Genomic DNA, 13,238 nt, shown 5'->3' with positions numbered 1-13,238 from the left:
TCCCCACTTAAAATATTTTTCAGTTAGGGGTCTATGATGCCTCCCTATAAAAACTGAGCTCTTTATAGATTTAAATTTCAGAAAACTTAAGTAAAAATGAATCAATCTACAAGAAAAATTTTTTCATTTCACGGAATTTAGTCACATCCCTTAAGAAGTCTCAACATAAGAAGTCTGCATAGTTGATTAATCATCAGTTCATAAGTCAACAAGGGCACTATTATTTTCTATTTTCAACATAACCACCTTCAGACTATTATCAAGGGTGTGTGGGTGTGTTTAGCAAGAACAAAATCATTTGCCATCCAAGGTAAGGGAGAGTTTCTCCCCAAGCATTTTTTTTTCAGTCGCCCCTCCTAACGCAGGTCACACACCCAGCTATAAATGACTCAAAACCAGGGGAGGAGGGACCCTATTTTTCCTAAACATAAGATCCTGCTTGGCCTTAGGGCCCCATGCCAACCCACAAATGAGTCCATCTCCTAGGGAAATAGACCACCCACCATGATAGGCCTGGACTAACGACCATTTTCCAGACTCCTGTAGACAAGGGATGGACCCACGTTTCCGCCACCAAGAAGGAAAAAGCAGGAATAATGTTCGCTGGGTGGACAACCAACAAAGTCTGACGTTTACTTTGTACCGGATTTTGTATCCAGTATTCACCCGTTAAAGCAGTCATGAACAGAGTTGTTTCGGGCCTCTCTCCACTCAGTTTTTTTAGCCTCAGGGTATGTTCTTAGCTTCCCCGACCAGGGATGGAATCTGAGCCCCCTGCAGTGGAAGCGGCAGTGTTAATTCCTGGACCACCAGGGAAGTCCCTCGCCATTTTCCCCTACCTTTTCACTCACTAGGGTCCGTCTATCAAGTGCACGCTCTTGACTTTGAAATCCACTTTTCTAAGGGAGATAATGAGCCTGTTCCAATGAATACCTGCTCAGACCAACAAGACAGGAAATCTACACTGACCACTGCCGTGGACACAAACACACTCACAGGCACACAGACAAATGACACACACACAGACAGAGGGGTTCGTTCCAAAACTTTTACTTGGCCTTTCTCCTTTTCTAGTGTCCCCTGAATGTCTTAAGCACTGAGGAGCTGCCTCCCTGGCGTCACAAAGACAGGCTGGGCACGAGGTCCGCGGGGCATCAGGCGCGCGTCCTCCCAGGCTCACTTGTATGTCTTCATGTGCCACAGCCCGTCATTGAGGTAATGGATGTTCTCGATGCCGATTCCTTTGTTGACTTTCTCGATCTCGTCCGCGGACATCTTCATGACGCCCACGCACAGAGCGTGCTGCTTTCCCTCCGCCATGATCGCCACCACCGTGTCCACTGCGGCGGGGAAGAGGCGTGCCCCCGGCGAGGTCAGGCCTGGGCACATGATGTTGGCTCCGCTGAGCACGAATTTGATGGCTCCCTTGTCCACCTGCTGGCGGGGCAGGATGAACGGATACTTGTGCAGCAGCCTCAGCGTTGGGTAGAAGGGCCCTTCCCTCTGCCTGAAGAACAGCAGCTCCCCGTTCACCGTGAGGATTTCTATGTGCTCGTGGCATCGCACTATTTTGACCGGATCCTTCTTTGGCATGATTTGGTTCAGCCACGGTTCGATGCCGGGAAACTGCTCCAGCAACTGGTTCTTAATGCCCTTAATAACGGAAGTTTTCAACTGGATACAGTTCGACACGTTTTCTTTTTCATCAAATTTCTTGAACATGATGCAGGGGTAAAGAGGGCGACCACAGAAAATCGTGGCCGGGAAGCGGGGATAAAACTGAACTACCAGGAGTCCGGCGGAGACGCTTACCGGGGATCCGCTGCCGGAGGGGACGCTAGGCACGGCTGTCGTTAACCGGAAGAGGCGCGCGCTTTACGACCTTCCGGCACACGACTTTCCGGCACGTCTACTTCCACCGCCCGGCCGCGCGCTCGGCGGCTTTCTGGGGGTCGTGGGTTCTTCTTCGGATCCTGGCGGTTGAAAGGGCGGGACTTGAGGGAGCGGAGGAAGAGCCGTTATTCTTGCTGTAAGAAGAGATTAGGGGCGGGGGGTGGGGGGAGGCGGGGGCTGGTTTCCATTTCTGAAACTGTTCCCGTCCAGTTAACCCGGCCGGGAACCGGAGGAACCCGGAGCGGTAGGCCCTCCCCCTCCTCCCGGTCGCGGCGAGGAGTCGCGCCCTGGCGGTTACTCCTCTTCGCGGTCTCTCACGCTCGCCGATTTCGTCTAGCGCAGGCCCGAATACTCGTTTACAGTTGCTGTTCGTCACCTTCCCCTTTCTCTCCACCTGCACTCGGAGAGAAGGGGCTCTGTGCCCAGGAGGAATGCGAATGTTATAGTTAGGATTTCGGTCCTTTTTCAGTTCACTTCAGTTCAGTTGCTCATTCGTGTCCAACTCTTTGCGACCCCATGGACTGCAGCACGCCAGGCGTCCCAGTCCATCACCAACTTCTGGAGTTTACTCAAACTCAAGTCCGTTGAGTCGGTGATGCCATCCACCCATCTCCTTCTCTGTCGTCCCCTTCTACTGCCTTCAGTCTTTCCCAGTATCAGGGTCTTTTCAAATGAGTCAGTTCTTAACATCAAGTGGCCAGAGTATTGGAGTTTCAGCTTCAGCATCAGACCTTTCAGTGAACAATCAGGACTGATTTCCTTTAGGATGGACTGGGTGGATCTCCTTGTAGTCCAAGGGACTCACAAGAGTCTTTTCCAACATCACAGTTCAAAAGCATCACTTTTTCCTCGCTCAGCTTTCTTTATAGTCAAACTCTCATATCCATACATGACCACTGGAAAAAGCATAGCTGTGACTAGACGGACCTTTGTTGGCAAAATAATGCCTCTGCTTTTTAATATGCTGTCTAGGTTGGTCATAACTTTCCTTCCAAGGAGTAAGCATCTTAATTTCATGGCTGCAGTCACCATCTGCGGTAATATTGGAGCTCCAAAAATAAAGTCTGTCACTGTTTCCACATCTATCTGCCGTTGAGTGATGGGAGCGGACGCCATAATCTTAGTTTCCTGAATGTTGAGCTTTAAGCCAACTTTTTCACTCTTCTCTTTCACGTTCATCAAGAGACTCTTTAGTTCTTTTTCTACTGAAAGGGTGGTGTCATCTGCATATCTGAAGTTATTGATATTTCTCCTGGCAATCTTGATTCCAGCATGTGCTTCATCCAGCCCAGTGTTTCTCATGATGTACTGTGCATATAAGTTAAATCAGCAGGGTGACAATATACAGCCTTGACGTACTCCTTTTCCTATTTGGAACCAGTCTGTTGTTCTATGTCCAGTTCTAACTGTTGGTTCCTGTCCTGCATACAGATTTCTCAAGAGGCAGGTCAGGTGGTCTGGTTGTAGGGTAAGAGAGTTAGAGAAGGAGAGGTTTGGAAAAAGAAGGAGACCGGCACTTTATAGGAACAGATCACCTTTAATGAGAAGGGGCAGCAGTCAGATTAGTGAGCTGCTGCACTAACCCAAGAAAAGAGTAAGTCTATATAGGCATATATGTGGAAAGCTACTGTCTTACAGGGGCCTCTTCTCCAAGGTTGTTCCCAGTAGTTATCTCGTAAATGGCTGGGGCAAAGAATTCTGGAGATTGACCAGAGGCTGGGACAGGCTGAGAGCTGGGCGTAATCAACCTCAACGGTTTTTCCCTTCTGGTGAGAGAGTTCTTTGTTTTCATAGAATGGTAGGAGGACCTGGAAGGGGGTTTTAACTCCAGTCCTTTTTGAGGCCTGTAACTTTCCTTCATTCCAGGCCCTAAGGAATATATGTAAAAAGAGAGGTGGGTGTTGCTAATGTTCAGGGCTTCTTCATGCTGATAAATGAGGTTCAGGGGATTGTGGTCTGGGAGGAAGGAAGTCTAAGGCCTGTAGTGTTGATTTTCTATTCTAGCCCTCAGGGTCTAAAGCAAAAGAACAGTCTTGACTTGGTCTCGGGAAATGGCTCCTATTTGGTCTTGGAGGAATCCCTGGAAAAGATTAAACAAGGCCCAAAGGTGAGTAGGAGGATGATAAAAATGAATGGTCCGAAAAGGCATAAAACCCAAAGCATCCAGTTCCAAACTGTTAACCATGACTGCCAGGAGTTGCTTAATCTCTGGTGAATTCGTGAGGCTTGATCTTTAAGGTTTTTTGCAGCTCGTTGGACAATACCGGACTAGTTGGCATAGAAACAGCAGGATTCGTCTAGAAAAAGGCACAGAACTGCCTTCTCTGCGGTGATCTAATCTCCTGTTTTGTAATACTATGGCTGTCAAGGAATCAAGTTGATTTTGGATAGTTATTAGGCCTTGAGCTATTTCCTGGAGGCTGTCTGATAGGTCCTTAGAGAGTGTCTGGTAGTTTTGGATGGAGGTGGTTAAGCCAGCGGTTCCTTTTCCAATTCCAGCCACTATTCCTATTCCTACTAAGAGGGGAATGAAATGAATGGCTCATTTTATTCACTTGTGGATGAGAGGAATAGGCAAGGGCTGATCATTGGGGGCTATTAAAATGTTTGGATTGGAGTATACCAGGGTGCAGGTCCCAGTACAGTTAGTAGATAGACAGAGGTATGTAGACGCCCCACACAGGAAAAATAGGCCAGGCGTCGTAATACAACAGCTGAAGTTGATGGCGAAGAGGAGTTGGTGGGGGAGGGTTTGATCGTTCATTCAAGGATGGTCAGAGACCCTGCTAAGGTGGCCCCAACAGTGGGAGAATTGGAGGAATATCTGAGGGAAACCACCCTGAAAAGGTTAAAGAGGGTCCCGTGGGACCAGAAACATTGTATATAGCCTTTCCAGTGGCAAACAGTAAGGTGGAGGTATGGTTGCACATGGAGTTAGGGATTTGTGCCCACGGGCTGGTCATATGAACTGTTTTGGGAATTTCTGGATATGCAAAAAGGAGTTGGTTGTAACAGTGTTACTCTCTAGGTAGTAGGGCCTCCGATCAGAGGTTTTTCATTGAAGGAGGGAAGTTCAGTGAGTAAAGATTCTAAGAGTATGTCTGAATTTCGGATTTGGTCACTTGTGTGAAGCTATTTAAGATAATGAGACGAATAAAGGCTCTCCACGGTATGAGTGGTGTAGGGACATGTTACCTGTGGTCCAGTTGAGGATGGATGTGGGGAGGGCTGAATCTCACAGAGGAGTTATGGATAGACATATCTAGCAGTCTTTAGCCAGTTGTGAGTTAGAAGCATTAAGTGTATGGGTTAAATTAAGGGTCTGGAATAGATAGTTGAGGTTAGGATTTTGAAGGAATTCCTGGGTCAGAGGAAGAAGGGAGGATAAGAAGAAGATGTTAAACAACATTTGGGGAAGTGAGCATAAGATAGATTACTATGGAAAAGAATTGGATTTCGAAGGGGTAAAAGTTATAAAAGGTTCCCTGTAGCCACAGGGTGGAGATGTAATCTTCAGCAAGTTTGAACGTGGATCCTTGAGGACTCGAGACACAGATACCTGCCAGAAGTTGTTCCAGGAATAATTGAAGCTGTGAAACCGACAGGCTCATCCATCTCCAGCTGAGGCCGGTGGAAGCCGTGAGAACTTTAGAGTTGTAGGGCCTGTGTGACAAACTTGTAAGTATGTCTGGCAAGCATTTTCATCATTGGGCCGCATAACCTTTTTTAACCGGGTGATGTGACCCAAGGGGTAATTTCTTTTAATTTTGTAGCGGTAGGGGTCAGCAGAATTACGGTGTAGGGACGTTGCCATTTTGGGGTTAGGTCTGAGTGGGACTGAGTTGTCATACAAACTTTATTATCTCCTATTTGAAGGGATGGGTATGGAAAATTGGGGTGTGGTCGAGGGAGTAAGTCATCCATATGTTGCTAAAGGGCATCTCGTATCTGGGCAAGTAAAGGAAAAGGAAGGTGGGAAGGCAGTTTGGGACCGTCCTGGGAGGGGGAAAAACCCAAAGGTATTATGGGCCTCCCATACACATGGCTTCGGATGGACTGATATTTAAGGATTTTTTTGGTAAGGCCCTGACCTTTAAGAGGGCTAAAGGGAGTTTAGTCCAATCGTGATGAAGTTCGATTGTTAATTTGGTCTGAGGGTTTTTTTAGGACTCAGTTGCCTCTCAACCTTACCAGAAGACCAGGAATGATTAGGAATGTGAAACCTCCAAGGAACTTGAAGGGCTCGTGCAATATTTTGGGTGATTTGAGATGTGAACTTGGGCCTGTTGTCAGACTGGAGGGAGGAAGGCACTCCAGACCTGGGGAGGATTTCAATAAGAATAAGCTGAGCCATAGTAGGGACTGGTTTGTTAGTAGTCAGGAGAGCTTCGATCCATCCAGAAAATGTATATACAAAGATTAGGAGCAATTTAACCCTTTTTATGGGTGGCATGTGGGTGAAATCTACCTGCCGGTCTTGTGCGGAAGATGTCTGCAATTTGGTGGGTGAGGAAAGGAGGGAGGCAAATGTTACAATTAGGATTTGTCTGCTGACAAATGGTACAAGTTTGGGTCAGATTATTTAAATAAGTCATATTGTCCTTAGTTCAATAAAGTTCTGAAGGAAAGCCTTAAGTACTTTTGCAGAGGGGTGGAAAAGGGAATGCAAATATCAAAGTAATGTGGAGATGTTAGGCTCATCAATTTGGGTTATAGAAAAGACAGGACTAACAAGGGCAGCCTGCCACTTTGTTTGGGATCTGCTGTATTGTTATAAAAGGAGATAGGACTATGTCACTGATGTCCCGGGCAATATATTACAGCAGCTTGGTTTCGGAGCGGAGACGCATGGAGGAGTTCAGAAATAAAAGAAGCACTGAGAATAGGTGTGCCCTTCTGAGTGACGAATCCCCTCTCCCTCCAGATTATAATGTTAGAATGTAATATGTTATAGACATATTTGGAGTCAGTGTAAACGTTTATCTTTTGGTCTTTGGCTAGGGTCAAAGCTTGTGTAAGAGCTATCAGTTCAGTCTGTTGTGAGGATGTGTGAGCTGGGAGTGACGTGATGAGGCGAGGAGGGATAACTTTGTCGGGCTGTCCCTGGACTATAGTGTATCCAGCCCTAAATGGGGCTTGTTTCTGGGCACTATCATCTATGAACCAGGATAGGACTATGGGGTCAGTAAGGGGCTGATCGGTTATATGTTCAAATGGATTAAGTGTCATATCTAAGGCCTGAACACAGTCATGAGATAGGTGTTCTGGATCTGGTGTAGGGACTAAGCTAGCTAGCAGGATTAAGAGGTTTACAAGGCATAAAAGAAAGGGATGGGTCAAAGAGGTGTCTGTGAAGGATCTGTAGTTAAGCATGGGGCAGAGAAAGGAAAACCCGATGAGAGAGTAAATCTAAGATGGAATGAGGTGAGCATACATTTAGAGGAGCATTTCAGGTTAGTTTCTGGGCTTCAGGTATTAAGACGGTGGTTGCAGCTAAGGCCTGGAGACAAGGTAGCCATCCGAGTGTGACGAGATCGAGTTGTTTAGATAAGCTAGAGGCCCTCATATGTCCCCGCTTTTTTGGCACAGAATGCTTAAGGCATGTCCTTGTCGAGAGTGTACAAAAAGGAAAAAATGCTTGGTGTAATCGGGTAAGTAAAGAAGGGATCTGTAGTAAATGTTTGATAAGAGTCTGTATTGGAGTGTGGAGAGAGGTAGGGGCCAATAAGTGTTCATCTACGTTTCTTCGAGTAGCTTGGTAGAGAGGTTTTGCGTGGAGGGCAAAATTTGGGACCCATATTCGGAAGAAGTTTAATAGACCTACTAGAGAAAGAAGTTCCCTTTTGGTTTGGGGCCTGGGGATCTGTGTCAAGGCTTGAAGTCTCTGAGCTGGAATTATTTTGATTTGGGAGTGAGAAGCAATCCCATGTAATTGACAGTGGTGGAAGCAGTTTGTGCTTTGGAGACTGAGACTAGCCCCAGTTGCCTAGGGCATTTAATACCTTTGCAGTGTGGACTAGGCAGTTATGGCGAGAGGAACTACATAACAGTAAATTGTCTGCATATTGGAGTAAGGTAGTAGAGCCTAGGTCTGAAGTTTGTAGGTTTCTTTGGAGGGCTTGACCAAAAAAATGAGGGCTATCTCTAAACCTTTGTGGTAAAACGGTCCAAGTTAATTGTTGACATTGATTTGTGTCTGGATCCGTCCAGGTGAAGGCAAATAGGAGCTGTGAGGAGTGGTGTAGGGGTATAGTAAAGAAAGCATCTTTGAGGTCCAACACTGTGAAGTAGAGTGTCAGGGGAATATGTGAGAGAAGGGGTAGGGATTAGTGACCACGGGGTATATGGGTATTTTTGCCTCATTTATCTTGCGAAGATCTTGAACTAGATGCCAGGAGTGGGTCCCATTTTGGCTGCCAGTATCAGAGAAGGCAATGGCACCCCACTCCAGTACTCTTGCCTGGAGAATCCTAGGAACGGGGGAGCCTGGTGGGCTGCCGTCTATGGGGTCGCACAGAGTCGGACACGACTGAAGTGATTTAGCAGCAGCATAGGAGTATTATGAGGAGAACGATAGGCCGCAAAAGGCTGGCTTTGAGCAGTCGGGAGATTATTGGTTTAATCTTTGTTGGGATTCTGTGGTCAGGGTATATTGAGTTTGGGTTATTACCTGAGGGATTTTTAAGAAAAACCTGTTCAGGGGAATGGGCTACCAATGAGGCTTCAGAGTCCCAGACCTGAGGATCTATCAGGGGAAGATTTTGGGAGTGAGGGCTGGCCAAGGGTTCGGGTGCCATTTGGATGCAAAGAATTGATATGGGATCTGAGGATGGGCAGTTTATAGAAGTTTGTAGCTTAGCCAGAAGATCCCGTCCCGTCAATGTCATTGGGCATTGAGGAACTACTATATGAGGATGTGTTAGTGGAGAGAAGGGGTCATTTTGGGATAAAAAGGGATGCCTGAGACCCCCTTTGATGGCTACTTCTGAAGGTTGGAGAGGGCCCTTAAAGGAGGATAAAAGTGAAAAGTCCCAGTGTCTATTAGGAATGAGACTTTGTGTCCGGCCACTGTGCCAATTACCCAAAGCTCCGAGTCCATCCTTATGGGACAGACTTGGGGTCTGGAGCTTGGGCTCCATCAGTGGAGTAACTCAGGCACAATTGGATCATCTCTTATCTCACAGGGGTTGAATTTTTTTTCTTGGATAGCTGCAGCAAATAAAGCATATTTGGCCTTTCGTTCCTTTTCTTTTTCTTTTTTTTGCTTCTTTCCCTGTATTATTGAAAACTTTAAAGGCTATTTTCTAGGAGATCTTGCTGAGGGTTTTCAGGGCCCTTCTCCAACTGGCATCATTTTCGACGAATATCAGGGGCTGACTGGCTTATGAACTGGACCTGTAGTCAGTCCGGCAGGGGTGGAAATATCTAGATTAGTGTGTTTTTGGACTGCCTCAGTAAGCCATGAAAGAAAAAGGACAGGGTTTTCATCTTTTGCTCCAGTCACTGTGCTAATCTTATCATAGTTAACATGAGTGTGAGAGTTTTTTAGCATTCCTTGTAGTAAACAGGTGATCATATGATGTAGGTACCAGATGCTGGCATCACCTTGATGTGTCCATCGTGGCTCAGTTAAAGGGACTGCATCATCAGCCACTGGGTTAGTCTTGTCTTGGTTATGGAGCTGATCAGCATAAGTCCAGGCTGCCTGTCATATCCATTCCTTTTCATCAGGGGTTAATGTGGCATTTAGGATGTAATAACGATCATTCCAGGTCAAATGATACGCTTGTGTAAGGCAGAGGAATTCTTCTCTATACCTAGTAGGATTTTCTCAGAAAGATACCAATTTTTCTTCAGTTTGGCTCATAGCAGAAATTGAGAAAGGCACGTGAACCCGTGTAGGGTCCTCCGGTCCTGCTACCTGTCTGAGGGGAAGCATGTGGTTGCTTCAGGTCCTGGCTGATGGGGAGGTGGGGTGGAAATCTCTTTTGGGGTTTCGGAGTCATCGCTTCCTGTTTTGAAGGAGGAAGGGCTAGAGGTAGGGAGGAGGCTCATCTACTGGGTCAAAATCAGGGCCTGGGGGTTTAGGGGACCTTTTAGGGGCCTTAGATTTGAATTCTTTTGTAATGGAAGGGGAGAGAGAGCAGAGGATTTGATAGGTAGAACAGTTCTTGCAGAGAGAATGATGACTTCTAAGGTCCCAGAAGACTTGAGACCATTTGCCATTCCGTTTGAGGAAGTTTGTGAGATCTGATAAAATATTGAAATTGAAAGTCCCGAACTCAGGCCAGCAGTTTTGGTCATCCAGTTTGTATTGAGGCCAAATTTATGAACCTTGAGATCGGTCAAGAATAGAGGTTTGAGGTTTCATTTTATGCAGGCCAGGGGAGAGTCCCGTGGGACAGATTAGCTTGACCCCATAGCAAATGGCTAGCAACTGTCCAGTGGAGAGCAAAGGGTCGTCACCTAATCTTTTAACTAGGCAAAGAGAGAGAGGCTCTGAAGGAGGGAGGGGCGTCCTCCACATACCTCCCCAGAGGGCCTTTTGGCCAGAGGGTTCTCTGGGAACCCAGAAAGGAGGATAGTCTATGGCACCCTAGAGTACCGTCCGAGCTTACCTGGGCTACTGGGTCAGGTGAGAATTCGTGGTGGATGGAGGGAGGTTGAATGGCAAAAGGCCTCTTTCCTGGAGTTGGTCGGTCTGTGGAAAAGAAAGTGTAGAGAAAAGAGGAAGAGAGAGAGAGACCAATATTCCTTGGGTTATGTGAAAAAACAATAAAGCCCTTACACAGGACTTGTACCACGAAGGCACAGGGTGTCCTCTAGAGCTCTTGAAAGTCTGGGCAGGAAAGTGAGCTCAGCAGGCTTCCACGCTCCGAAGAGCTGGTCGTGGAGAACGAAAAGGAATCTCAACTTCCTGGGTTTCCGCACCAAAAAATGTAGGGTAAGGGAGTTAGAGAAGGTTAAGTTTGGAAAAAGAACAAGAACAGCACTTTACAGGAACAGATCACCTTTAATGTGGTGAGAAGGGGCAGCAGTCAGATTAGTGAGTTGCTGCAATAACCCAAGAAAAAAGTATATACAGGCATATATATGGAGATCTACTGTCTTAAGGGGGCCTGTTCTCCTCCAAGATTGTTCGGAGTAGTTATCTCAAATGGCTGGGGCAAGGAATTCTGGAGGTTGGCCAGAGGCTGGGACCAGCTTGGAGTTGGGGGTAATCAACCTTAATGTCCATTTTTTTTTTTCCTTTGGGTGAGAGTTCTTTGTTTTACATAGACTGGTAGGGAGGACCTAGAGGGGAGTTTTAACTCCAGGCTATTTTGAGTCAGGTAACTTTCCTTCACTGGTAATCCCATCTCTTTCAGAATTTTCCACAGTTTATCGTGATTCACACAGTCAAAGGCTTTGGCATAGTCAATAAAGCAGAAATAAATGTTTTTCTGAAACTGTTTTGCTTTCTCGATGATCCAGCAGATGTTGGCAATTTGATCTCTGGTTCCTCTCCCTTTTCTAAAACCACCATCTGGACGTTCCCGGCTCACATATTGTTGAAGCCTGACTTGGAGAATTTTGAGCATTACTTTACTAGAGTGTGAGATGAGTGCAATTGTGCAGTAGTTTGAACATTCTTTGGCATTGCCTTTCTTCGGGATTGGAATGAAAACACCTTTTCCAGTCCTGTGGCCACTACTGAGTTTTCCAAATTTGCTGGCATATTGAATGCAGCACTTTCACAGCATCATCTTTTAGGATTTGAAATAGCTCAACTGGAATTCCATCACCTCCACTAACTTTGTTCATAGTGATGCTTTCTAAGGCCCACTTGACTTCGCATTCCAGGATGTCTGGCTCTAGGTGAGTGATCATACCATCGTGATTATCTGGGTCATGAAGATCTTTTTTGTATAGTTCTTCTGTGTATTCTTGCCACCTCTTCTTAATATCTTCACTTGCTTCTGAAGCCTAGCTTGAAGGATTTTGAGTATTACTTTGCTAGCAGGTGAAATGAGCATAATTGTATGCTAGTTTGTACATTCCTGGGCATTGCCTTCCCTTGGGATTGGAATGAAAACTGACCTTTTCCAATCCTGTGGCCATTGCTGAGTTTTCCAAATTTACTGACATATTGAGTGCAGCACTTTAACAGCATCATCTCTTAGGATTTTAAATAGCTCAGCTGGAGGGTAACACTTATGGTTAAATATTGATAATTTAAAAATTAACTCAAAATTAATTACGAATTGTTAGAAGAATGAAAATCATGACACAAAACAGTCTTTCAGGCTCAGGGTGTGTCACTTCCCAAGTTTTATCAACCCCTGTTCAGTATCACTTTATTTTCTCATGAAATTGGAATAATACAGTGTGTACTTCACAAGGTATATGGGGGTAGTAAGAGGAATAAAAGATACAGCATGTAATGGACTTAATAATAGGAAACAGTGTAGTATATTTTAAAGTATTTATTTTCAAAACAACCTTTATGCAATAGTGATAAGACTATACTAGATATGTACCAGTTTTACAGGAAATTAAGTCAAATGGTCAAGAGATGCCCAAATTCAATTTTATATCAGTAATCTCAAGGGAGTATGTAATAGTGACTTGGCGATTATGTTGTGAAAATGAGGAAACCAAGTTAGAAAACTCTCAGCTTCCTCAAATGTCTTAAAATTTGGAACTGGATTCCTACACTTCAGTTCAGTCGCTCAGTCGTGTCCGACTCTTTGAGGCTTCATAGACCGCAGCACGCCAGGCTTCCCTGTTCATCACCAACTTCCAGTTGTGTTCATTTCAGAGTTCACCGCATACAGCTTTGTCTGCATTTTGAGAAATGACCACTAGAGGGCAGAAGACTCAAACGAAATTTACATACAGCTCAAGAATGAAGTTATGTTTTAGGAGTATTTTCAACTAAATAGGTAACAGTTTTTTATCATGCAGTTGTTTTACCTCAATTGTATTTCCTAAATAAACCCATCTCTGCAGAGTCAGAAAATATTTCCCAAGCTCAGGTGAAGCACATTATAAATAGAATCTACTTGATTTACAATTTGTGGGTTTTCTCTGCGTCTACAGATAATTCCTTCTGAAATGTTATTAAAAAACCGTCCGTTTTTGACCTGTTGAAATAAATATGAAAAATTCCTTTTCTCACATTGCTTCAAAGTATAAACTATTTTTGAAAATTTAAAACACATTATTGTAAAAGTAATCTCACAACAGCCAGTTTTTAGTAACGTCATCTATCTCATTGCTTCATTGCACAGGTAACACTGCCAAGTTTCTCATACTGTAAAAATGGTCTCTGCACACCGCGCATATAGATGGATAGGGAGGAG

General features: G+C 45.2%; 1 protein-coding gene across 1 annotated transcript; it reads right to left on the bottom strand.

Moving 5' to 3' along the window:
* Positions 1-1,068: 1,068 nt before the first annotated feature.
* Positions 1,069-1,838, bottom strand: LOC138091519 (malignant T-cell-amplified sequence 1-like). The gene has a single exon (XM_068987415.1). It carries the CDS (start codon positions 1,720-1,722, stop codon positions 1,177-1,179), a length of 546 nt encoding a protein of 181 aa, XP_068843516.1. The 5' UTR covers positions 1,723-1,838; the 3' UTR covers positions 1,069-1,176.
* Between the last annotated feature and the right edge of the window lie 11,400 nt (positions 1,839-13,238).

Source organism: Capricornis sumatraensis, chromosome 15, assembly GCF_032405125.1.
Source record: "Capricornis sumatraensis isolate serow.1 chromosome 15, serow.2, whole genome shotgun sequence".
Taxonomy (NCBI): domain Eukaryota; kingdom Metazoa; phylum Chordata; class Mammalia; order Artiodactyla; family Bovidae; genus Capricornis; species Capricornis sumatraensis.
The sequence above is the reverse complement of the archived record's forward strand: the minus strand, read 5'-3'. Positions and strand labels throughout refer to the sequence as shown.

What these genes read in the sequence shown, in the direction of transcription:
- LOC138091519 (XM_068987415.1), bottom strand. Translation starts at nt 1,722, where the DNA reads ATGTTCAAGAAATTTGATGAAAAAGAAAACGTGTCGAACTGTATCCAG.